This window comes from Sceloporus occidentalis, unplaced genomic scaffold (genome assembly GCF_023333645.1).
Source record: "Sceloporus occidentalis isolate IW3139 unplaced genomic scaffold, rSceOcc1.0.p SCAF_6, whole genome shotgun sequence".
NCBI classification, from domain to species: Eukaryota; Metazoa; Chordata; class Lepidosauria; order Squamata; family Phrynosomatidae; genus Sceloporus; species Sceloporus occidentalis.
Genome location: NW_028316986.1, coordinates 96,171,000 through 96,198,353, shown reverse-complemented (window position 1 = coordinate 96,198,353; position 27,354 = coordinate 96,171,000). Strand labels below are relative to the sequence as shown.

The 27,354-nt window shown below is 39.4% G+C and overlaps 1 protein-coding gene across 1 annotated transcript; it reads left to right on the top strand.

Moving 5' to 3' along the window:
• HEY2 (hes related family bHLH transcription factor with YRPW motif 2) lies at positions 1 to 25,957 on the top strand. Its single transcript, XM_089528479.1, has 5 exons — positions 1 to 186; positions 4,917 to 4,995; positions 5,117 to 5,200; positions 10,276 to 10,357; positions 23,620 to 25,957. Exons 1-5 carry the CDS (start codon positions 101 to 103, stop codon positions 24,300 to 24,302), a joined length of 1,014 nt encoding a protein of 337 aa, XP_089384605.1. The 5' UTR covers positions 1 to 100; the 3' UTR covers positions 24,303 to 25,957.
• Positions 25,958 to 27,354: the final 1,397 nt, after the last annotated feature.

Below are 27,354 nucleotides of genomic sequence, written 5' to 3'. Positions count from 1 at the left end.
GGCTGCGGAGGGATTAATCCTTTTGGGCGGCTGCAGCGCAGAGGGAAGCCCAGCAGACGCCCCTCGGAGGAGCCCTCGCTTGGCCTCGCCTCTGGCCACCATGAAGCGCCCCTGCGAGGAGGACACCACCTCAGACAGCGACATGGACGAGACCATCGACGTGGGCAGCGAAAACAATTACTCCGGGTAAGGAAGAAGGGGAATACTGTATATATATACACATACTTGTTCTGGTTAGCACACACACATACACACACACACACACACATATATATATATGCACACACTTTTTCTGGTTAGCACACACAATATGTGTGTGTGTTAACCAGAAAAAGTTTGCAAAACTCTTCCTTCTCGTGAAGTTTATTTGCAAAACAATTATATATATATATATATATATATATATATATATATATATATATATAACACATTGCTTTGCAAACCAAGGGGGAAGAGTTTTGCAAACTTGTATATGTGTGTGTGTGTATATATATATATATATATATATACACACACACACACACATATACATATATGTGTTTGCAAAACTCTTCCCTCTTGGTTTGCAAAGCAATTATATATGTGTGTGTGTGTGTATAAATGCTTTGCAAATAAACTTCACGAGAGGGAAAAGTTTTGCAAACTTTTCTGGTGCTTGAGATGGAAGGGAAAACGACTGGAGATTGCTTGAAAGTACCATGAAATTTGCTTGAAAGCACCATGAAATCTGGGCAGAGTTTACTTGTTTGGATTGCACATCCCAGAGCCCCTCCGTCTGCCTTTGAGGGTTGTGGAGTTCTGGGATGTGCAGTCCAAATGGGATGTGAGTTCGTCGTCCTAAAAAGGAACAATGCCAGGCTTTGAATGAGAAGTACCAGTCTTACAAGGTTGTTTTTTCCTTATTGCAGTTGTTGTTGTTGTTGTGTGCCTTCAGGTCGTTTCCGAATTTCAGAGGTTTTTTTATTATTATTTAAAGGCAAGAAATACTCAGGTGTTTTGGCCACTTCCTCCCTCTGAAATATGGCCCCACAACATCTTGTATTCATTGGCAGTCTCCCATCCAAGGGCTAACCAAGGGCTGGCCCTGCTTAGCTTTGAGGGTGTGTTGTGAGCCTTCCAAAAGTCGTTTCCGGCTTATATGGATGGTGACCCTAAAAGGCGACCCTGTCCTGGCTTTTTTTCCTTGGCAAGATTTGTTCAAAGGAGGTTGGCCATTGCATTGCTGAAATGGAATTACAGTACAATAATGGTCTATAAAGTTATCTGGTGACCAGACTTACTGAACTTATTGAACTGCATCTTCCCCTACTCTGACCTGGCTGCCTGTTTTCCTATTCCCTCTTGCCCTCTCTGGCTAACCCTCTCATCAGTTGTATTAAATGGCTCTTAAACATCCATTCCAATGGACCTTGTTTCCAGGGTACAATATTCGCAAAGAGTCATAAACTGGGAAGAGAATCATCTTCTCCAGACACCTTCGCAGCACTTGCGTCATGCCTTGTGTGTACGTGCCTCCAAGCCACCTCACTTGGATTTCTAAGGGTTTTCTTAGGCAAGAAACCCTCAGAGGTGGTTTGGCCAGTTCCGTCTTCTGACATATAGCCTGCAGTGCCTAGTAGTCCATGGCTGTCTCCCATCCAAGTACTAACCAGGGCTGACCCTGCTTAGCCTCCAAGATTGAATATGAGCTGGTGCTCACAGGATATCTAGGCAATGTAGCTGTATCATCGCCAACTATAAAATCAAAAGGCAATGAATCTATTTTCACTACAATAAGCCACCAGGACTGGGTATGAAGGGGAGGAAAAAGAGCTAGCAACAGAAGCAAGACAATGTCATATCTGTGCCACCCATTTGTGCCACACATGCCTGTTGCCCTCTTAATGCTATATGTTTTTGTTCTTATTGTTGTGTGCCTTTGAGTCATTTCCGAAATTCCGACCGATGGCGATGCAATCACTGGGTTTTCTTGACAAGGTTTTTTTTTCCAGAGAGGGTTTGCCATTGCCATCCTCTGAGGCTGAGAGAGTGTGACTTGCCCAAAGTCACCCAGTGGGTTTATGTGCACGCGACAGGATTCGAACCCTGGTCTTGGATGCTCAAACAGTAATAATGACAGGAGAACAAGTAAATTCTGTGTAGTTGTGGAACTGAAACATTGGGTAGCAAAGGGGAAGGTGTTATAACAAGTCAGCCTCCCTTGAAATAGGTGATATTGGGTAACCCTATCTTCATGTCTGTGCTCTCTTGCATTAATCAGTGCCATGTGTTGCACATCTAATGGTGTGTTGTTGTGGGTTATGAGCAACAGAGTACAGTGGAAATCATCTTCCCATCAATTGATCTGGGTTTGTCTGTGAGAAAAGATGCATTGTTAAGGCACCTAAAGAAAATGAAGAGGTTCACTTACTTGAATACTACAGAAGATCAATCTTGGTTACATTTCCCTTCCTACCAATAACTGGAGCGATGTTGGACTAAGTGGAGCACAGTATGCTACAGTCCATGTACTGCTGTAAGTTGTTGCACTGCTTGTCTAACCATTCTCAAACCCTGAGATGCGAATGGTTGGAAGAAAGGCAGCTTTCAAGTTAAGAAAGATATGTGTACAAGAGGCTCATCAACCAGCTGAAGAAGTTTAGGATATCAGTTGGTTAACTTGCTAAATAAATTGGAATCTCCCGTGTTTGGACTGAAGTGTCTTTGCAATTCTGAAGAAAGTGAAAGAACTTAATAATATTTTAAAAAGAGAGATCCTTTTATTTCTCTGTCTTGATTCTGCAGCGTTGAAATAGGATGAATAAAATAAGATGTTAAAAAGAGACTAACAAGATAGAACAGTGAGCCAAGCAAAATTCAATACTTCAAAAGATTCCTTATTTCAAGTAGGAGAATTAGGTATGTGCCCGCAAAACCAAACAGTAGTACCAAAAAGTTATTCACTTTGGGTTCCCACACCCAGATTGCAGTGAACAGAAATGCTGCAAACACAGGTGTGAAGGGGGACTTTGGGCTGAGGTTGAAAGTGGAAGGCATCGCAATAGTAAAAATATTTTTAAAAACAATTATCAAGTCATTTGACTTGTAAAGTTGTATTTCTTTTTCTAGCTTTGCTGAAAAAATTCAGTATGATTTAAGAGTGTAAAGAGGTGTCACTCAAATGATGCTATTAAGATGATCACCTTTTATAATCCATTTTAAATTATCCTGTATTAATACCTTGCTTCAAGACATCTGTGTAGTATTAGCATTTTAATGTTACCTAGCTGGATTTATATTTGCTGTGTAGGATGGCAGTTCAGTACTGATCCAGATCAAACTTTCTAGCAGATTAACTGGGCAATTAATCGTAATTAAGTCTGAATTGCCATGTGCAAGCTATAAAACTTTCAGCTTAACTAAAATATTATAACATGAGGTGCTTGCTCCAAAGCAGTCTTCTTCAAGTCAGTTTGTCTGCTTTAAGGATCTTTAGCTTAAGAGAAGTGTAATTTCATTTAATGTTGCTGGCCGAATAAAGCCAAACATGTAATATAGGGAACAAAATGCACTTAGGTGTATGGGTTTGTGAGTGTTAACAACTGTTCCTAGGACCTAGAACATCTGAGAAATGTTCATTTAAATATATGAGAAGCCAACGCAACCACCTTTCCCCTTTATATAGATAATATGTTTGTTGTATGAAAGGCAATTAGTGTTTTAAAAGTAAAGGCTAGTAATAATTTTTTTAAAAAGCTCCCATTGCAATTGCACTTCTTGCTCCCACTGCATTCAGACACACTGGAGATAACTAAAGGAATGTAAAGATCATGACAGATTGTACCGGCAAACAGGTGGTTTAAATACATTCTTTTTAGTATAGTGTATGTTATAGTATATTGGACAATAACTGACATTTTCTTACTGAATATGAACAGAAGTACTGATTAGAAAGTTAAAACCCGATACGCACCAGAGGTTCCACAGTCAAAGCAACAGGGATTCATGTATGTCTGAATAAAATCACTTAGACTGGGTATGCACCATTGGGAAATAAGTCCCATTGATTTCAGCAGAAAATTTATACTTTCATACAATGACCATTTCCTTTTAAACAATTTTTATTTGGTTAATAACTTCCACTAAAATGCATGAGCCTCGCATTAGGTGTATTTATTTATTTTTTAAGTCGTGAACAGTTTCTGTGTATTTAAACTGCTCAGGAAAATACAAGAAACCACAAGCAGACATTTTCAGATGACTGCTTCCATATACTTGTTTGATTTTTTTAGTATAATTTAAATATACAGTATATAATTTTTGTCAAATGTGTACTGTTCACAACTGAAAGGTGGCACATGAACACAATGTATGTGTCTAAGTCCAAAAGGTGTTGTAAGCAGCAGCTTTGCATGTGCTCAAGATCAGAATCTTAAACAGGAGTGTTCCTTTGATTATATGAGTCTCAATTTATTTCAGCCATGTATAATTATTATCTATTGGGCAGAGCTCAGGTTGTTCAGTCAAGCTGGATTCTGATGGTGCGGTATTCCTGGGAGAGCTTATTTTTAATAAATGTATTGGCTGGGACGAGAGCAAGTGTGATGTACTGGTTTGAGTCTTGGACTATGACTGTGGAGATCAGGGTTTAAATCCCCCCTCAGCCATGGAAACCCACTGGACAAGTCACACTCTCTCAGCCTTAGACAAGCCCCCTCTGAACTAATCTTCTCAAGAAAATCCTATGGCCTTAGGGATGCCATAGGTCAGAAATTGGCCATCAAATCTAAACTAAGGGATGGTGGGATGAGAGTGACCAAAACTTGTAAAAGTTATGTTTTCACTACTTTTTTGGTGAGATGGAGAAGAGATTAAACCACTGTGGACAGTAACGCAATGGGGTGCAGCATCTGACATGCCTTTCAACTGTTCCTCAGGCACAGTGCCAGTTCTGTGATCCGATCAAATTCTCCTACGACAACATCCCAGATCATGGCGAGGAAAAAAAGAAGAGGGGTAAGTCCCCCCTCATTATTTTTATGTTAAAAGGTGCATTTATAGTACAGTATTTTTTTTTTTTTACTCTGTCTATGTCGTTTTTATTTATGCATTTGTTCTGTTTTTGTTCTGGAAACAGATTATTGAGAAAAGGCGCCGTGATCGTATCAATAACAGCTTATCCGAACTGAGAAGACTCGTGCCAACTGCTTTTGAAAAACAAGTAAGAATAAGTAGATAAATAAATAATATTTGGGATCTCATCTGGTCATGTTGGGTCTTTTTGTAAAGCTCATTAAAATAAGACTTGATGTGTCCTGATCTGGCACAGAACAAGCACTCCAATAAAATGCTTTGTTGTGGCAAAACTATTAAAAGCAAAATCCTCCACAAAGCTGAAAAACATTTCCATTCTCCGGTTTGCTGTTCCCTTAAAGGCAACATTGTCTGTGTTGTCTCTGTTCTTTCTATGAATTCCAGTAGTGGTTTTGTTGCTATTCCTTTTTTTTTTTTGTTTTGTTTTTGAAGTGCTTTATTCCATATAGTTTAAGAAAATATGTCAAATACCCTTCTGGATACAACTTTTAACAGCATTGCCTTTCCCCTCCTTCTTATGATCTATTATGGAAATTATACACTTAATCTGCTATGCTAAATAGTCTAATTAGTTCAGTTTCTTAACAGAAGAGATATTTAAACAACCTGTAGTAGTAGCAGCAGCAATAGTAATACACACTTATTATTATTATTATTATTATTATTATTATTATTATTAAAATATATCTATGAAGAAATTATTCTGTTGCAACAATTGGTGCTCATGCTCTGTCTATTTAAAGTGATCTATCTGGAGAAGCACTGTTTTAAATGTACATTTTCATAAATGAATATATGAGGAAAGGTCAGTGAAGGACACATTCAGATGTGATTTTGTACATACTCATTAGAAGGAGACAAAGTAAGACCAGGGACAGTAGTTCCACTTATTTTTGTCTCACTATTAAAAATAATTTTACAAAATTCAGATAGCTCACAAAGATACTAAACATGTGTTGAGTGGACTCCCATTCTTAAATATTACTATCTGAATTCTGGGGAAAGCACATGTGGTTTTTGTCAAGTATATTATGGAGAATGCTGGGAGTTGCAGTCTGACAGCTGCATGATCCATTCCTGCTCTGTATTATGACATGCCTAATGCTGGAAAAAAGATAAGTGCAGCATTAGAGATATTTATGGATTCAGACCATTGGCAACGGTTTTAACTACTTATGCAGGAGACTATTAAATCCCTGATGGCCACTGACTTGCATGATTTGTGACAATTAGATAATTTCTGAATATGAAAAGAGAAATTATCTGTTACTTTTCTCCAACATTAAAATACATTTTAGGGTGATTTTAGTATCTTGTTGGTCAATTTGAGGCCACACCCCATGCCTGAAATTATGAGAAGAGTTCACTACATACTTGGAGACCATTTCTTACTAAAGGTATCCTAGGTCTAGAAGCAGGAAATGTAATTTCATCCTTGAGATCACAGTTGTCAGACAATTCACAAAACACAATACTTCTCATGTATTAAGTTGCAGACATTGGACTCTAGGTCCAGAGTCTATATGTCACACCATCTTGGAGAGTGGTGGAGTCTCTTCCTTTGGATGTTTTTAAACAGAGGCTGGATGGCATCTGTCGGGAATTCTTTGGCAGTGTATTCCTGCATGGCAAGAAGTTAAACTGGATGGCCCTTTGGGTCTCTTCCTCCTCTAGGATTCTACGGCTCAAGTATTCTATGTTTGGACTTCATGTGTTCCACATTAAGTGGAAATATTTCAGAACTACTTTGGAGTAGGTATTTCCTTTACAGTGTCTTGAACAGATGTCCTGTTGGTGCATAAGAAAGTGTTACTGTCACGTCATAATACCATAAAACCCATATTTACATAATCATAAGTCAGCTTTTTTTGTACCTAAACCACAGAGGAGATGTTGCAGAGGAAAAAGAGATTCATACTCCTTCAGTTTCTAAGTATGTGTAGGAATACAAATTTCAGAATTAAAACTGTGCAGTTCAGTTTCATCCTACTTTCCCCAAAGTGCACTTTCAAGTAAACAACATGAAACTTAACTTGTGACTCAGACAAAGATAAGTGAGGCCTTCAACGAAACATTGACGTGTAGCCTAGCTGAACAGGAGTGCGTTCTGCCATGATAATCCAACCAGTTCCATCACAGCCCTCCATTTGCTAGGGGTTTTTCCAAGTTATATTCAGTATGGCTAAGGAGCTTGCTCAAGACTCACTGTTGGTTTTTGTTTTGTTTGTTTTTGGATGCTGGATTGAGCTACCCTCTTGGCTTTTAAAAAAACACTTTTTAAAATGTACTTATGCAAACCTTAGGATTCCCCAAGTTTGCTCATACCTCTAGGTTTTTTTTCCATTGGTTTCCATTTGTGTTAGTCTGTGCTACTTGTGTTTGCTACTAGAGGAAGTAACAGTTCATTAAAGAGGGCATTTTAAGTTAAGGCCACATGCAGTTCTCTAGGCTTCATATTTCTCAGGATAGATAGTAGAGCAGGTAGTGGACATTTTACACAGAATAAACCTTTACTTATGATATTGTGATGTTTAGAGCAAGGATGTTTGAGATGATTATGTGGATGTTTGGATTGCATTAGTATTTGTATTGATGTTTTACTGTGTGTGAATAATTATTGAATAAAGGTATGTTCTATATACTAAAAGAATAGACATTTACTGGGAATATGAAATAATAAGCTAATCAGCTAAGCATAATGAGATGTAAAGAAGTGACAGGGAGCGAGCAAAACACTATTCATGTTACCTACACTATACCTTGAACAATTTGTAAAGCAGCCCTATTTAGTCATTTGCTGCATCAGAGAATGGAAGTACTTCCAGCTAGTCAAAGAAACTGGGACATGAGACAACAGTTGTTTGTCCCCTTGCATTGTTTACTCCTCGAAATCCACAAACATTATAAAACAAGGCTTCCAAAGCCCTTGGAAGTTGCCCAGCAGCAAACAGCCATTAGCCTGCACTGTTCATACTGGATCTGTGGAAAGATTAGTACTGAGAAGAGTACATGTTGTAATTGAGGTTGGGAGATTGGAAAGTAAAATAAGGCAGTCCATGCAAGATGACCCCAGATATATAAAATGCCAACACACTTGGGTGTTGTTGTTGTGTGCCTTCAAGTTGTTTTGAACTTCTAGCGATCCTAAGGCAACCTTATTACAGGGCTTTTTTTTAGCAGAGTGACCAGATGTTATAACTGCAAAGGAGAACTGCAAAATATAGAACATTCAAGAACAACAAAGGACATTACAAAATAAAAGCTAAAAACATTCCTATAAATGTAAATTCATGCTTCTCAGTCATGCTCGAAGTGGAGGACATTTTGAAATTCCTCCTGGACAGACGTTTGAAGTGTAGGAAATGTCCTGGAAAAGGAAGGGCATCTGGTCACCCTAGGCAATCCTATCACAATTTTTTTCAAAGTGTTAGGTGTTGGACTAGGACTCTGGAAATAGGGTTTGAATCTCGACAAGGCTGTGGGTGACTTCAGGCAAGTTGCATTCTTTCAACCATAAAAAAGGCAAAGACAACGTCCTTCTAAACAAATCTTGCCATTAAAACCTTGTGATAGGCTCATGTTAGGGTAGCCATACGTTGGAAACAACTTGAAGGCACAGAGAAACAACACCAACACTACATTGCTCTCATGTGAGCTGCAAGCAATCTCTCCTTTTGTCCCAAAGTTACTGTTCTTCAGCTAAACTCCATTTTATTAAGTTCACTCACTTCAGATGAAGGGGTGGGTGACTTTATGGGGAGATAATGATCCTGGTTCCTTCCACTCACCTTCTCATCTATTCTGTTCTTAAAACCTGACTCTCCCATCGCTCCGATTTTTATAAGACTAGAATAGACTGGGTCCATAGAAGTTTGTTCAGTATAGTTTGAGTGCTTGAGTGCTTTGTTCCTACTATTTCTTTCTATTCTTTTTGGTTGTGAAATCAGAAAATAACTACACCAAAGCTAGAATGTGGGATAAGTATCAATAACAAACAGTTTTGTGGAGGTTTGGCTTGATTCATATTGTAACAGAGAAAGAAAGCTTATTCTGAGAAAGAGAAAGTGTGGTTCCTTTAACAGAAAAACAATAGAATACAATCTGTACTTTCAAGTTTACATTCTAAAGACAATATAAGACTCTTTGGTCACTTCCTTAGTTTCTTCTACATAACTTTGTCTAGAATGCCAGTGTTAAGTTATACTGCTTTTCTGTTCGTTTTAACAACAGAACTGACCAAATTTATGGAATGTATCAGTGGTTACTATGCCCGGTATGCAGGATCAGAGGTGTTATGCCTCTGAATGCAAGCTGCTGGACAACATGAGTGGCAGAAGCCTGTAGCTCTTTTGTCTGTCTGTGGTCTTCCCTTGGATCTCTGGCTGGCCCCTGCAGAAAATAGGATGCAGAACTAGATGGGCCTCTCATCTGATCCAGAAGGGCTGTTACATTTTTCTCTGTCCAGGGGGAGAATAGGGATAGGTTGGAAAATGGACAGACTTTCCCCACATTAGATTCATATGGACAGCTTGGGCCCAGACACACTGACACATGCAGTCTCTCAGCCTTAAAAAACGTATTGTAAATAAACTTTAAAAATGATACTACTAATTGAAATACTTCGGTATAAATAAGGTCTGTGTAAAAATAAGGTCTGGTTTAAACTAAGTTTAGCCAGGAATCATTCTCCTTAGCTGCAGATAATAAAAACAGCTCTTTAGTGTATTTATTGTCCTAATAATTGGGAACAATGCATGGGAAAGTTTTCCCTGCAAAGACCCCAGTGTGCAGGAACTGCTACGGTTTCTGCAACTCTCATTTATTTTTAAAAAAATTCACAAAGACTTGCAGTGCAGAACTTCTCAGTGGCTTTTGCCCTTTGAGTTTTCTGTGTCTCTCACACTTGCTGTTCTAAGGTTCATAGACATGAATGTATGTACTGTACTGTACATGCTGACCCTCTCTGTACTATTCTGTGTTCTCTAGAAATGTGTACACTGTTTGTGTCATACTACCACCATGATATAGTACTTCTGTGTAAAAATAAGGTCTGGGATACAGATGCTGAGTAGAAGAATTACGCTGAGAATGCTCTAATGGTTGGGAAAATTGAAACCATAAGATGGAGCTCAAAAGGGAATATACCAAATCAAAGCACGCAGTATTTTTAAGCCTTTATTGTTTGTGCCTCTTATCTCAAAGGGATCTGCCAAATTAGAAAAAGCAGAAATCCTGCAAATGACAGTGGATCACTTGAAGATGCTCCAGGCAACAGGCGGGAAAGGTAAGGAATTGATTTGGGTCCTGTTCCTAATATTTGCAGGGAGAAACCTTAGCAAATCTTCCTTTTTTGACAAGCTGGGATAAGCAGTTCTAGATTAAAGGAGTGGAAATCATGCTAAAGGCAGGGCTGAACTCGTGGGAAAGAGCTACTGGGACAAAAGAAGTACTTGACCCTGGGCTTGTGTTTGCTTTCATAACACTGTGGGAGAGTAAAGGCTTCATTCAGAGGCAGCCCAGTCAGAGATTTGTTTGGGGTTTGCAAAGAGCACTGAAATCGGCACAAGGGAGACAAAACAAATACCCCAAACATCCAAACATAAACAGGGAGGGCTGTGGCAACAATTGTGCTGCATGAAACAAAACCAAAGTTAAGATTCATTATGCAGCTGCTATACCACGGGAAGTGGATCCAGAGGAAACTTTCCTTATTGTTTATGTGTTGCTCTTTGTTGTAGAAAGAATGTTTTCCATGCAAAATTAGGCTGTGCCATTCATTCACCAGGGCAACATCTAAGCTTGGATCCTCCGGGTGTTGGATAGTTAAGAGGAAACCCAATAGCCTTAGAGGAGGGGGGGGGAACTACCCACAGTAAGTGCTTATTTTCTGTAGCTCTAATGTTTGCTGTTTGGAATTGGGGATCTAGTACAAAATGTGGTTTTGAAAGGGAATAATCTGTTCTTTGTTATCTCATTTAAAAAGCACATTACTTATTCTCATCGGTTTGGGGCAAAGGTGGGGTAAAGTGTGGTCTTCCAGATGTTCTTGGACTGCAAGCCCCATCATTCCTCAACATTGGCTATGCTGTCTAAAGCTGCCGGGAGTTGTAGCCATCGACATTGGGAAGGCTGCAGTTTGCCACCCTGCAGGGGTGTTATTAGAGGTGTGCAGGGTATGTGGACTGCACCTGGTAACATCCAAGGGATGGGGATGTATGGAGGGTGACCAGAGGTCCTCCTTTTTCCGGACTTGTCCTGCATTTCAGCCTCTGTCTTGGGGTCCATGAGGAATTCCAAAATGTCCTTTATTTTGAGCTGTAAAAACTGTCTTTGTGTCATCCGGTGGTTCAGTAGGCATGCAAGAGATAGCGCAACAGATTTAGCACTGTTGCCACTCCTGCAAAGGGCTTGTTAGTTTTCGCCAAGCAATAAACAACCAAAATGTTTAGCCTGCAACAGTAGTGACTATAGAAAATGACTAATGACTACAGAAAAACTGTTGCCTGCTTTGGAGAGGCAAAGAAAAGCAGGTTTGTAGGCTTCGGAGACACTAACTTGAATGGCACTTGCGGCATGATGCCAGCGTATGGGGAAGAGGGAAAGGTGTGAGAAGACTGTCAGCGACCATGTGGTGGTTTTGTTTGTGTATGTGTGTTCTGACAGAGGTGTAGCATGGAAAATGGATTCTGGGTTGTTGATGCTGATCAGTGGCACCAAGAGGAAGGGTGCGTGTGAAAGTGAGTGCTTTGGGTTGAGGAAGAAGCAAGAGGGATAAGAGAGCAAACGAGAAAACCACAAATGAAAGTAATAATTTAAATGTTGATTCAGTCAAGGATTTGTTGCTATTATAGTACAATTTTAAGCCTGTTTTGCTCAGAGTTTCATAAGTATATTGCAAGTCAACCAAAATATGGTTGAGTACATAATAAAATACAGTATATGTAATGTAGCTGTAAATAATCCATATGAAATGAATTTATATTAGTGCTTTTCATTTGGTGATATCCTACATTTTGCAGTGCCTTGCCCTCCTTTATGGTTATGACATCTGGTCACCCTGGGCATATCCCATGGAACAGTACAGCCAGTGGGACTGGAGCAGCTGCTGGCCATGCTAGAAAGGGTTTTGCCTCCCTTTCTTAATTGTCCAGCAGCTGCGCCAGCCTTTAAATGGGCTTTCCAGAAGCTGTGGCACTACCCCCCTGGCATCAGTCTGCCCGGATGGCTGACAGCTGGCCAGGGGGCAAGCCAGCAAAGCAGTCCACTGCTCCTCAGCACTTTCCAGGCACCCACACCAGGGTATGCCAAGTTGAGTGATGCCACTACACCCCTGGTTTGAGCTATGTGTCTAAAATACAGTGGACCCTTGTTATATGCTGGGGTTTGGTTCCAAGATCCCCAATGGATAACTAAATCCATGTATGCTCAAATCCTATTAAATATAATGACATGGCAAAATGGTGTCCCTTATAAAAAAAATTGAAAATCAAGGTTTGATATTTGAAATTTATACTTTATTTGAATATTTTCAAACTGTGGATGCTTGAATCCGTTTATAAAAAATCCACGTATAAGAAGGGCCAACTGTACTGGAGATTTAGTGGACAAAAATGCCATCTGAAAGTTGAAAGGTCCATTTAAAGCAGTTCAATTTAAATCAGTCCAAGGTCCATTTAAAGCAGTCCAATGGTATACTTTGTAAAATTTTATTACATGGGGTTATAGTATAAATAATTTTATAAATTTTATAAATAAATAAATACAAATGTGATCTGTAAAAAATGGTGCTGTTTTATGTGGCTGATAGCCTGATAATTTTGTCCTCTTTGAGCTTATTCTGTTCCGTTGTCCCTTCCCCATGGTTTTCCTTTTACCCATAACAGTCAGCAGCAGAAATGCTCAGTCCTCATTGGGTTGTGCTGGCAGCACTCATGCAAGGGGTTTTTAAAGGGGCTTTGGAGGGTGATGAATTTCTGTTACCCATGGCCCTCCCTCAATTCTGATCTTGGCCTTGTGTGTATGGGTAGAGGCATTTTCACTGTGAATGGCAGCTGGACAACTGAGATTTCTGTCGGTGTATGGCAAAGAGGGACATATTTGATGTAAGAAAATAGAGTTTACTTTCTCATTTCAAATATCTCCATAGCCATGAACTCACTGGATGGCCTTATTCAAACCATGATTGCTCATCTTCAGTCAGGGAGAAGCTTATCAGTCAATGTTAAGTGCTTCGGGCACTATGAAGAGCTGTATAAACATTTGTTGTTGTTGTTCCTGTTTGCACTGTGCAAAGTATGAGTTGGATTTTCAAAATGAAAAGCTGATCACTAAGATGGTGCACATGTGATACTAGGAATGTCTTCATCCAGTGTAGTTTGTTAGGGTGGAGTGATCTTGAAATTAGTCAACAGATTGAACAATCATTTTAATTGTGCATGATAGTCTCTAGAAATGATGTCTGTTTAATTTATTGACTGGTCATGTACCCTTTAGAGCCTAAATACCCTAAAGGCACTATATGCCATCTGCACTTGGAAGCAGAACAGGGTCAGCTCTGGTTAGTACTTGGATGGGAGACCACCAATGAATACCAGGTGCTGTAGGCTATATTTCAGAGGAAGAAACCAGTAAAACCACCCAAGTACTGTATATACTCATGCATAAGTTTAGAAATTTAGGTAAAAAAATTGATCCGAAAAGCATGAGTCGATTTATCCATGGGTCGATGTGTGAGTACTGTATTTTAACTCTTATTTTTTAAAAAGACCCATCTACTGGTGAAAGGCAAGAATATAATCTGTACCGGAAGCACTGGCTCTCTCTATTTTCTCATTCATGCAGCCTTTAGTGTGAGCACAAACAGTTAAGTCTGCTGGAATTTTGTAAGCTCTTCGGCATTGTTTTCCTTTGCTTAATCCGTTACATCATTTGTTAGATGCCCTTAAAATTTACTCTCGATTTATCCATGGGTCATATCAAAACCCATAATTTTGGTCCCCAAACATGCCCTCAATTTATGCATGAGGTCGACTTATAGTCGAGTATATATGGTATTCCTTGCCTAAGAAAACCCAATGAAATTCATTGGGCTGTCATAAGTAGACAGATGACTTGAAGGCGTGCACACATGTATGTATTCATTTATACTTGCAAACAGACATCAGGCTAAATCGAATGCTAATCTCAACTTCAATGAACCTATCATTCTTAGGTAGAATATCTGCAATAAAAATGTTGATTATACCCAGAATATTATTCCTATTCCAAACAATCCCTATAGTAATTAATAAAGAATCCTTTACAAAATGGAATAGGGAAGTCTCGAAATTTATATGGCAAGGGAAAAAACTGAGAGTTAGGCTAAAGATTTTGCAAAATGCCTGAGAAAGAGGTTATGATATTTCTTCAAACACAATCCTATGTAAAATGTATTTGAAATCAACAGGGCTTATTCTCATGCAGACATGCATAGAGTTGTAAATTTAGAATGGAAACTTTTTAGATAATCTGAAAATGAGAAATGCCTTTGGTGTATGACATTTTACATCTATTTAGGAAATGAGGGAGAAATCAAAATCTATCTAAGTATTCCAGGTGGAGAAAAGCAAAAGGGTGCAGCCATAAAGACTGGGCTGGAAGTAAGTCCCACTGATATATGTAGGACTTCATAATTTGAATAGATATGTTACAGGGATGTCATTTTTTTACTAATTTCATTCTTGAATTCAAAGACATAGCCATATTAGTTCATTCTTGGAGGAAGCAATGAGTAATTTTAAGAATTTTCTTCCTGCTTCGAGAAAGTTTTCAAAAAGCTCACAGTTTTTCAGACTATTGACACTTTCGGCTTATTCTGTGCAAAATTTGCACGTTATTTTTGCAAGTAATGCTGCTTTTTCCACAATAAACTATATGTGAATTTTGTGCAGAAATAAGTCCTAAACTGCAGTAATTCTTTTGAGTTTACGTTTTTCCTCAACATATTTCCTTATACTTTGGAAACTGTTTTGCATCACTTTCTGAATATTTTCTAATATTCTTTCCATCCCAAGGCATGTATGTGATTGCACACACATGAAGTATGTAATTGTCTGCTGTACTGTTGCACTGACAGTCAGGTGAAATCACTAGAGATATTTACTAACTGCCCAAGTCTAAGGAGAGTATCACACAGGAGAAAAAATCGGAGAAAAAAAGAATGCTCCCATCATTATAGCGCAATGGCTTGAAGATTTCCACACCAAGTTGCGCTTATCCCATACTTCTCCCGAGAATAACTTGGAATGCTCCTGTAACTTCATATTAATGGGGAAACCTGTTAATGGTTTGCCAATAGTGCAAATGAAGCACTATTGTGAAGGTGTGGGAGTCAATAACATTGTATCTGCCCTATCACGAAGAAATCCAGGACATTTTCCCAGACTGCATTTCAGTACAGGCAATTCATTCTCATTGCTATGATTGTTTTTGGAGTGGATTTCTCTTATTTTGAGGTGTAGGGCACAATTTTGTTTGAACTGTATGGAAATAATGTTGTGAAATATATCAAGTTATTTTGTTCTATTTGGCATGGAACCATGATTTTCAGACATGCACAGTAGCACCAAAACAGTGCATGCAAGAAATGTTTAATAACACTATATTAACGCTACAAGAATGGATCTATGTGGAACACAATTGCGTTTCTCTGCCATTTTTGTATTGTGATTGTCACACAACTGTGCAAAAATATCTTATCGCTGTAGCGCATAGTCCCTTTATCTTCCAGTAGCACGGTTGTAATGGAGTTGGGCCTCGTGTGATAATCTCCTAACATTACGGTCTGTGTACATTGGGCAATTACAAGAGTTATACCTCCCAGACCATCTTTCTGAATGGAATGCTTCTTGGGGGCTGTATAATCCTGATTGATGGTCCTCTTCTACTATTTGTAGTATGTCAGATGGTGACTAGGCCTGTGCTACTGCATTGGCACAGAGTCATGGACAAAATCGTATATGACAAGGGGAGCAATATAGACACCCTGTTAGGAATTTGTATTTTGTTAATGAAAGACAGCAGCAACCCTTTCAAGTCCCAGACTGTACTGCTTAAGGCAGAAAGGGAGAATGACTGTTTTCAGAATGGCCTTTGGCGATTTTGTTTCTAAAAAGAAATGTTTTGAGGCTTTGTGTTTAATTGTCACTTCATAGCGGTAATAGGAATGCTGATATTTAATACATCTTTGTGCTACAACAGACTAACAAGACTTATCTGGAATTTATTTTTAAATAAGCAAGCCCATGCACCATTCCTTTTAAATAAGAAACTACTGGACCTTAAGAGGCCAGAAGCCGTGCCAAAGCCATGCACCATTCCTAAGGACTGGAGCACAGCTTTGGTGCAGTTTCTGGCCTCTTAGGATGCATGCATCATTTAAACAGCATACCTACAAAGTGATCCAAAGCAGCTTTATTTTGGCCTGTCTGTTCAGGCCCTACTATTTATTTATTAAGTACTCCTCCCCTCCACCTAGTACCTAGAACAGAAGGTAGCTTACAAAATCAAATATGAAACATAAATAAAAGCATTAAAATTATTAGTATTAAAAAGTCATTAAAAATAAAAAGACAAAATGCAGTTTAAAAACATTTTAGCAATGTTAGTAAAAGTCCTTTGTTAAAACCAGTGAGTCCTTGAAAGCCAGTTGGGATATTTTATTTTATTTTTAAGTCTTGATGGCAGTATAGCTTAGGAGCTGCCACGTGGATGGCAGCTTCTGCACTACATGTGCCTATGACCAAAAGAAGGGCCTTTCAAAAAGATCTCAAGGTCCAGGAATGCTTGTATAGGAAAACACGGTACTTCAAAAAGCCTGGAGCCAGGCATTAGCCATGTGTTCTATTATGTTCAGTAAGCTTATTCAACGTATTATGTATGAATACTGAAGCTTTAAAATTTTGCCTATTTCAGACATGCACCTGGAAGAATTTCAGTTTGCTAACACACTTACATAAATTGTAATGTATCACTTAAATACACCTTATCTGAAATGTTTGGGACTAGATGTGCTTTGGATTTTGGGGTTTTTCAGATTTTGGGATATTTGCATATACTTACTGAATTATCTTGGAGATGGGATCCCAAGCGTAAACACAAAATTAACTTGTTTAATTTTTCACATACAGTATCCTGAAAGTAATTTTATACAATATTAATTTTGTGCATGAAAAAAATTTGTGTACACTGAAACATCAGAAAGCAAAGGTTCATAAGGACGTCTGGTTGGGAGCAATAGAATATTGTTATAAAATGATGTTCCAGTGGCACCTAACACTGTAGAAGTTAGCTGAAATGTTCAAAGGAGTTCAAAATAAATGTTAGAAGTGTAAAGAGCAATTGGAGTCAAATTGGAGCATTTGATGGATGTGTAATAAGGAGAAAAAATATTGGAAGCATACCTATGGTGACATAGAAAGAATACTTGAGACAAAGGTGTGTCTTAAATCAGAAACATTTATTAAATTTAATAGATAACTCTTTGAGAATATACATGGAAAATTTATATAATACTTGATTGCGGCTGCGAGAATATTGTGTACACGATTCTGGAAGAACAGAGAAACACCATTGATCCAGGACTGGATGGTGAAAATATTTGAACTAGTGAGATGGATAAGTTAACTTTGTTACTTAAAGATAAATCAATAGACAGATTTGTAGAACAGTAGAATCCATTTTCAAGATATTCATGAGAAACAGGACTGAATTTTTAGGTTTTGGATCATAAATGGTCTTGATTAAGGTGTATAGGCATATTGTAACCTGGAGTATTCATCAAAAGGAAATGTCGCAAATGGACAAACCAAACCGAAAGATAGGAAGTGGGAAGTTGTTTTTAATTATCACAAGATGAGTGGTGTTTGGGGGTTGAGGGTTCAGTGTGGTGGGTGGAGGAGTATATTTTATGTGTAAATAGGTTGGTGTGTTATGTTAGGTTTGTGTGTTAACTATATAAATGTATATGTTAATAAAATTTGATTTAAATTTTTTTTAAAGGGGAAGCAAAGGTGTCACTTACTGTAGCCACCCATTTCAGATTTTGGAGCATTATGGATTTTGGATTTTCAAATAAAGGATAGTCAACTATTAACCATATTAAAAAATACTCTGAAAAAGATTTTAAAAGTTAAGCAATGCAATTTAAAAACAATACTGTATTTACACTACACTGAGGAACCAGTATGATGTAGTGGTTTAAATCCCTGCTCGGCCATGAAAAAGCACTGGATCACCTTGGGCAAGTCATACTCTCCCAGCTTCAAAGGGAAACCCCTTTTGAAGAAATCATGTCAAGAAACCCCTGTGACAGATTTGCCTTAGGGTTACCATAAGGTGGAAATGTCTTAAAGGAGGCACAGAACAACTACAAAATTTTATAATCTAAAAGTGAACTTTTATGATTAAATACCCTAAAGACACCAAATCCTTCAGGGAGAAACAGGCTATAAATAAATTATTATTAGTAGTAGTAGTAATAGTAGTAGTATTAGTATTATTTAGAAGTTAAGCAGCATCAACCCCAATTAGTACTTGTACTAACTGCCAAAAAACAGTGGGTGCTGTAGACTAGATTTCAGAGGAAAGGACTGGTAAGTCTGCCTCTGAGTATTCATTGCCTAAGAAACCCTGTGAAATTCATGGGGCTGCTATAAGTTAATAGGCACCTTGAAGGCACACACACTTAGACACACACATATATTTACAGCCCTTTTATTAAAAGCCTTCAGTTCTAAAAGCCTGTCTGAATAAAAACATATTTGCCTGCCAACAGGACAGCAAGGTAGAGGCCAGTCTAGAGAGGGAGTTTCAAAGTCTAAGGCAGTGATTCCCAAACTCTGGTCTTCCAAGTGTTTTGGACAACTTCCATAATCCTTGACCATTGGCCAGGATGGCTGAGGCTTCTGGAAGCCTCAGCTTCCAAAACGGCTGGAGAACCAAAGTTTGGAAACTACTGATCTAGGAGCAGCCACTGAGGAGGCCCTCAGTGTACCTGTGAAGATCCTGGGGCTGAGATCTCAGGATCTGGACAGGCTCATTTGGGAACATTTAAAGCAATTAAAAAGAACCCACAGAAATAAAAACAGTCAGAGATGGTTTTAAGAATTGAAGGCCAGATGAAATCATACAATTTTAACTGATTCCACAAACAGGGATGCAGCCAGACTGATTCCCCATTGGAGGCAGTTCCACAGTCAGTTGCACCTATAGAGAAAGTCCTGCCACTTGTACTTACCAGACTAGCCTCTCAGGGCGATAAGACACCAGGGTTGTAGCTTGGGAAGGGCAAAATGAGACCATGGCCTCTCAAGAATTCTGTCCCCCCCCCCCCCCATGAAGTTTTCTTTTAGTCCTCAGATTTCTAGCTTTGCAGTATCATACTAATAAAACTTCATTCTGAGCATTCAGAAATACAAATTTAGAAAAACAGTTTAATTTAGTTATAAAGAAACCCACTGGGTGACCTTGGGCAAGTCCCATGCTCCCAACCTTAGGGGAAGGCAAAGGCAAACCCACTCTGAATAAATCTTGCCAAGAAAACCTCATTATAGGTTTGCCTTAGGGTATCCATAAGTCGAAAATGACTTGAATGCACACAACAATGACATGTTGGACTAGGATTCTTGGGAACCAGTGCTCAAGTCAGCTGACAGCCATGGATACCCACTGGGTGGCCTTAGGCAATTCACACTCTTTCAGCTTCAGAGAACAGCAGTGACAACCATCCTCTGATTATTCTAGCCAAGAAAGCTCCATGATAGAGTCACCATAATTTGGAAACAACTTGAAGGTACACAACAGCAACATTTAGCAAACGGCCAACTTTCAGATATTCATGTCCCTCTCAGAAAGGCAACACCTTAAATTGAGCCTGGAAGTCATTTGTAGATAAATGTAGTTTGTGCAAGACTGGTGCTGTGTGGTCTCTGAAATGGACACCTGACAACAGACTGCTGCATTATAAATGTGATACCATGGTCCTGGCATCAATACCTTTGGTTTTGTGCCAGCCAGACCCATTTAAAATGATATGTTTGCCCATGGCAGTCATATAGGTAAATAAAAGAAGAGATGCTGAGGCATCCAGACTTCATCTTAACTTTGACATTCTTGAAACAATGAGCTGAGGAATTGTAACAAATCTAGCTGTATTCCAAATAGTCTGCTTGCGGTTGGGAAAGGTAACATAATAATTTTGCCAGATCAGACCAAAAAACCCTATCTCATGCAGCATTCCATGGTGGGCAATCAAATGCCTATTTTAGAAGTCCCCAAACAATAGCCCCATGCCTTCTGACACTCAGCAGCAACTAGTGTTCAGAAGCACTGTGCCTTTGATCCTGTTGGTAGTACATATCCATTAGGATGAAGAAATAGCATTCTCTTACCTGAAATTGTCTACTCCCCTTTCAAAGACATCTAAGTTGATGGCCATCACTACTTCTATTAAGCAAATTCTATAACTAAACTAAAAAGCTACATAATATCCTTAATGGGGAGTCAAGCTACACATGCTCAAACTGTTTTGTTCCCTGTTTCTGCCTGTTTTCCAGGTCTATGGTATTCTTTTTTTAGACATGTAATCAGTAACCAAATCCTTACATAGTATCACAAGTTTGTTTGCATCAAAGATTTCTATAAAGGCATAATGATTTTGGTTGTTCAGTCTTGGGGTTGGATGTTATCTTTTTTTTTTTTTTTTTTTTTTGCTACTGTTGCCCCTGGATGGATAATTATAGTATGGCCAGAATGTGCTGTAGGATCAGAGTGCCATAATTAGATCAATTCAAAGAAGTTTACACATTCAGGATCACCACATGTGGATTTGGATTTGCAGAAAAATATTGGCAAAATGTCTGTGTGCTGAGTGGGCCACGGTTAATCAATAACTGAATTGAAATCTGTTTGATAAGAAATGATAACAACTTCTCCTGGGGCTTTTTCACACTACACAATTATAGTGCTATGATTGCACTTTAAAGATCATGACATCCTATGGAAACCTGGGGTTTAGAATCCTTGAGTTGGAAGAGACCCCAAGGGCCATCTAATCCAACCCCCTGCCATGCAGGAATACACAAGCAGAGCACTCCTGACAGATGGCCATACAGACTCTGTTTAAAAACCTCCAAAGAAGGAGACTCCACCACATTTTGAATCAGTCCAATCCACTGTGGAACATCTCTTATTTGTAAATTTGTAGGGTTTATAGTTTAGAGTTCTTGGCTAATAATTCTAAATGCCCTTCTTTAAACTGCAGACCACAGGTATCCATAGGATGTTGCCACAGCAGTTAAAGTGAAATCATTGTGCTATAATTATGTAGTGTTAAAGGGCCTCTCCAGAAACCCTTTGTTAGTCCAACTTTTTTTAAAGGAGAACTGGTTTATGTGTATTGTTCTCTTTTGTCATGGTGCTTGTTTGCCTTATTAGAACTCATGCAGGCAAAATTCTTGGTGCCTTGTTTTGAAGATGCCTTAGAAAAATCTCATGTGGTAGGGTAGTTTCTGTATACTGCATGCAGCAAATCTAAAATATCAAGAAAATGTCAGTACCATATTTAAATGCCAGTACTGTATATAAGGAACTGAATTTCACAGCAAGCCTTTCAATATTCAGCCAGTTTTTCTGTACATATGCATGTTACATGTAGGGTAATGCTGCATAAAATCCTGCAATAGAACTTCATTCTTAAACAATGAGAGGAAAAATTACTTTTAAAAACCCAAGTATCATGCACTGATGGTCTTAATTCTTTCCTACAGAGATGACTAGTTACAAGGCTGACTTCAGTCCATAACATGCCTTTCCAAGGCCCTGTGCATAATATACAAACAGTTTTTTTTTTAAACTGTTAGCCTAATGCAGAAAGATGTAGGGCAGTGATGGTGAACCTTTTACAGACCGAGTGCCCAAACTGCAACCCAAATCCCACTTATTTATTGCAAAGTGCCATGTCCCTCTGGATTTCTAGTAAGACACTCTAGCAAACTCTGTGCTAGGACGACAGCATGTGTGCCCACACAGAGGGCTCTGAGTGCCATCTCTGGCACACGTGCCATAGGTTCGCCATCCCTGATGTAGGGTATTATAGCCAAATCAACACAGTCAGCCCACTACAGACCTTCTCTATGCAGCAGAGGAGGGATGGAACACAACAGAGAAAGATATGAGTAGCAATTAGCCATTCTACTCATATAAAAAGCAGAAAGACCCTGCTAACAAAAAACAAAGTATATTATATATGCTATATATAGTGCAAGCACCCCAGTGTCTATACATAAGAATAAATGAACAGAAATTTGATATCAGAAATGGCAATATTTTAAAAAAATAATAGTTGAAGCCACTTCAGTCTCCCAGAACACTCCACAACTGAACTTAAATTACCTATTGTGGAGCAAATATTATTTGTTTATTTATTTGATTTCTATGCTGCCTTTCTCCCAGAAAGAGACCCAAGGCAGCTCACAAATAAAAAAATCTAACAAACATATTACAATAAAAAAAAATTAAAAACATTGGTTAAAAACAATATAAAATTACAAACTTTAAAACCACAGTAACCGCCCCATATAACAACACGCCGTATAAAAACCATCCATGATTACACTTTAAAAGCCTGCTGGAATAAAATCATTCTTGCTTGCAGATGAAAGGCAAACAGGGAGGGAGGCAGCCTTGTTTCTCATGGAAGGCATTCCAGAGGGCTGGAGCAGCCACCAAGAAGGCTCTCTTTCACGTCCTCATTAGGTGAGCCTGGGATGGTGGTGGGACCAAGAGAAAGCCTTCTCCTGATTATCTTAGGGTTCTAGCAGGTTCATATGGGCAGATTCAGCACCTTAAATAGCCTGGACCTAATCCCAACTAAATAAAACCCCAGAAGTGAGGCACAATCATGGATTCGTATCACACTACATTTTTAAAATGGGCTTATCTAGTGTTAGGGTGTCTGCTTTATCTGCAAGAGTTTTGTGAATGTCTAATGTTAATAATGTAATAGTTACTGTCAACTGGTACTGATTTAATTTTCTTCTCCCTTCCCTGTCTGCAGTCTTATTCCCAACGACATATCTAAGGTTACTCCTTTGGGGATGCCCTTCCCACTGGTGTGTTTTAGGTGTCCTTTAAAGACTCATCTCTTCACTCATGTCTTTCTGAAGTGGCTGCCCAGCTTAAGTGTGTGTGTGTGTGTGTGTGTGTGTGTGTGTGTGTGTGTAGTAAGCCCTGGTGGCACAGTGGTTAAATGCCGGTACTAAAGTCAAAGGCTTTGAGTTCGATCCCTGGGGCTCCAAGGTTGACTCAGCCTTCCATCCTTTCATAGGTTGGTAAAATGAGTACCCAGCTTGTTGTGGGCAATTAACTTACAGATTGTAAAATGCTTAGAGAGTGCTGAGTTCACTGAGAAATGGTATAGAAATGTTCATGTTGTTAATATATATATGATGCAAGAAACCATTTGTCTTTTAAATTTCTTATTTTCTGTCCCCACCCCACCCACCACAGGTTATTTTGATGCTCATGCTCTCGCCATGGATTTCATCAGCATTGGTTTTCGAGAGTGTTTAACTGAAGTTGCAAGGTACCTGAGCTCAGTGGAAGGCCTTGAATCATCTGACCCCCTCCGGGTTCGACTCGTCTCTCATCTCAGCACGTGTGCTTCTCAGAGGGAAGCAGCTGCAATGACCTCCTCCATGGCCCATCATCACCATCCTTTACATCCCCACCACTGGACTGCAGCTTTCCACCATCTCCCTACAGCTTTGATGCAGCAAAATGGACTACATTCCTCTGATGTCTCCCCTTGCAGACTCTCAACGGCATCAGAAATGCCTCCCCATGGCTCTGCTCTTCTCACAGCCACTTTTGCTCATGCTGATTCCACGCTTAGAGTGCCCACTGCTGGCAGCGTTGCTCCCTGTGTCCCACCACTCTCTACCTCGCTTCTCTCACTCTCTGCTACTGTGCATGCTGCAGCTGCAGCTGCAGCTCAGAGTTTCCCTTTGTCTTTTGCTGGAGCGTTCCCAATGCTTCCACCAAGTGCGGCGGCAGCGGCAGCAGCAGTGGCAGCAGCAACAGCAATCAGCCCACCGTTGTCCGTATCGGCAACAGCAAGCCCTCAGCAATCCAGCAGTAATGGGAACAGTAAGCCTTACCGACCATGGGGGACTGAAGTTGGAGCGTTCTGAATTTTCTCTTCATGACCCTTCCTGGAAGACTTCTGCAGTTACCACATAAAGTGCTTCGCAAAAGAGTGAAACCACTATGTGGATTCTCAAAGAACAGATGACCAACAATATACCTATTCTGCCTTAAGTCTGGCCAAAGTGAACACGAGGTATTTCTTTCCTTGAATTAGGCACTATTCCAGACGTCAGAGATCTTCGACATGATGACTCCCCTTGCTGCCATGTAGACATTACCTGAGAAATATGTAGACTGTAGAATTAATCCTCCTGCTATGCCTTTTTATTTGTCAGAGAGGTGGTGAATTATATAACTGTTAAGAAAAACCTGAACACTAAGTCCAAAATGTGTTAAGTGCCTGCTCGAATGTTCCAAATGTGTGGTGTGTTTGCATGCATGTTTTTGACTTTTCCTTTCTGAGGCAGACAGTATTGTACAAATATGAAGAAGATGCTGGAGAAAAACATGTAGGGATTTGGAATCTTGTGATGAGATCCAGAATAGAGAAATAATGTTCCTAAAAAGTTACCCTGTAAGCCAGGCAGCCTTCAAAATCACTGTGGTCTAAGCAAACTGACCATGTCCATTGTGACAGCTTAGCAGTAAGGAAACTGGTTGTTGAGTCTGCATACGTAAAACTTCATCCTATTGGTTTACTTTCATTATGCAGACTTATCAAACAATGACATGCAACATCATGATAAAAACATGTTTCTTTGCAGTGTTTGGCTGAACCATCTACAAACCTTCTGGCAGTTCCGTTGAAGCTTACACTTATACCCAAGTGTGCCTCTATGAGAGTGTGAACATCAGGAGAGTTTTTGGTTGGGTTGGGCAAAATTTTTCATGTCTTTGGATGCCTTCCTTTGAGGGGTAACTGAATGGTGGTGATGGTTGCAGCCGAAGCCAACAGTGGACAGATCAAGAGCCAAAAATAGCATAACCACCCCTTTCCCTGTCCTTCATTGCAGTCTCTTTATCTCCTTCTGCCCATCCTTTCCATCTGATTGGGATGCTGGGGAAGGGACAGATTCTTCTTCCAGGGATCTCCCTGCTGAGGACTTTTTAAATTAGGGCAAGAGTTGCATGCCTCATTAAGACCACAGTTTGACTGCCCTTGTCCTACATGAATACAAACCATTTTACAAATATTCACAGCTGACTTGTTTGGTTCCCTTTGCAAGCTAAAACCCAGCTTCCTCCTGACAGGATGCAAAATCTTTTTCCTCCCTTTTTATTGTCACCTGCTGGGTATAGGCATGAATGAGTAGCTATAGTCAATGGGATCCTTTTGATTGATTTTTGCCACTGCCAGAGTTTTTGTATGGGTTTGATTCACAACCCAAACCAAGTTGTTAAGGATGTAAATTATTTTCTTACTACCCAAATAAGCAGTGCAACAAAAATATTGTGCCTTTTTTTACAGCAACATGAAATAACATGCATTTTAATTCATTGACTTGAGAGCTAGAGAATTTATGTTGGGAACAAGTCAGTTAAAAGCACAGCATGTATTACTATGCACTTCATTTCTCTGCTGTGTGGAGAAAGCAATAAACATTGCGAATGTTAAACATTATGCAAAATATACTTTGAAATATTTGTTTTAAAAATACTGTTTCTAATTGGGAGAATGGAGAATGTTCATTATTTTGTTATTCTTTTTTTCTATGCAAAAGCCTTTACATATCACTAATTAAAGGAAGTCCTAAACTGACCTCTAGAGGTTGTTTGCTGTGGTATGGCTGTTGGAAATGAGAAGTCTTAACATGTTTAAGTCAAGCCCAGAGGGAGGGCAGCATCATTGTATGCGACATACTGCACAGCTCAGAGTGTGGGAAATATGTTTTCTCATTTCATTTTCTGTTTAACCCCATTTCCCAAACATGTGGTAAGATCATGCAAATTAGGAGCTGTGTTGTTGGGAAACTTAATTCAGGGCAAATAACAGCTGTGGGAATCTGACCTGGATCAGGACCATGGCAGGATTAAATTTCCTTTCTCTCCATACTGTGGCCCCAGGCCTGATTCCTGCCCCCTTGCAAGGTTGCTCTTTCATAAACACAACTTATTACTGAATACCAAAGGCAGAATCATCTTGTGTCATCATATCTTCACTTTCTGTGTAGGGTTGTGAAACCTGGTCAGTAAAGAAAGACACACACAGAATCGACGCAGTCAAGGTGTGCTGGAGGAGAATATTATGACTGCCATGGCCTGCAAAAAAAGAAAAAAGGATGATTGACTCCTAGAATAAATGATGCCTGAACTCTCTCTAGAAGCCAGAATTGAAACAATTATACTTTGGCCATATCATGAGACAACATGGCTCATTAGAAAAGTTGATAACGGTTAGTAAAGTGGGAGGAAATAGGCAAAGGGAAAGACTGCATTACAGGTAGAAAAAGCCACAGCCCTGAGTTTGCAAGCTCTGGGCATTGCTGTTGATGACAGGATGTCTTGGAGGTCTCTAACTGACAGCACTGCCATAAGTCAAAGCTGGCCTGACAGCAATTAACAGCAATTGCTGTTTACTGTCACAACTGGTTTTGCTCTTGTATTGGTTCAGGATGTTTGCTGGTATTTATAGACAAGATTGGTAACAGCAGTCATACAGCCTGAAACTTGGAAAAAAGTAAGAGAGAAACCCAATTGTTTTAATTTCCTCAAAGAATAGATCATTGTGAAACAAAGGAGATGACTTGCAATCTATTGTCTTGCAAACACTGCTTACACAACAAAACACCCCCTTACAGCCTCATCTCAACTGTGTGCCAGAGGTTTCCCCAACCTGCAAATGCATTGTGTGTGACAGAGGGAAGATGTGTGTGAGGTAGGGAGAGAAGAAATCCAATTCACCAAGTTTTCTGTTCTGCGGGCAGGTGGCCAGCATTCGATACATCCTATGTTCTTATAGTACTCATACATGGAAATAAATAGATTAAAAGAAAGTCCAAGTTTTAGTTCTAAGGAGTTTAGGCAAAGATAATTAAAAAGCAGTGGTTTCTCAAGATGTATAAAATCCTACTGGGGCATTACACTAGCATAGCTGAG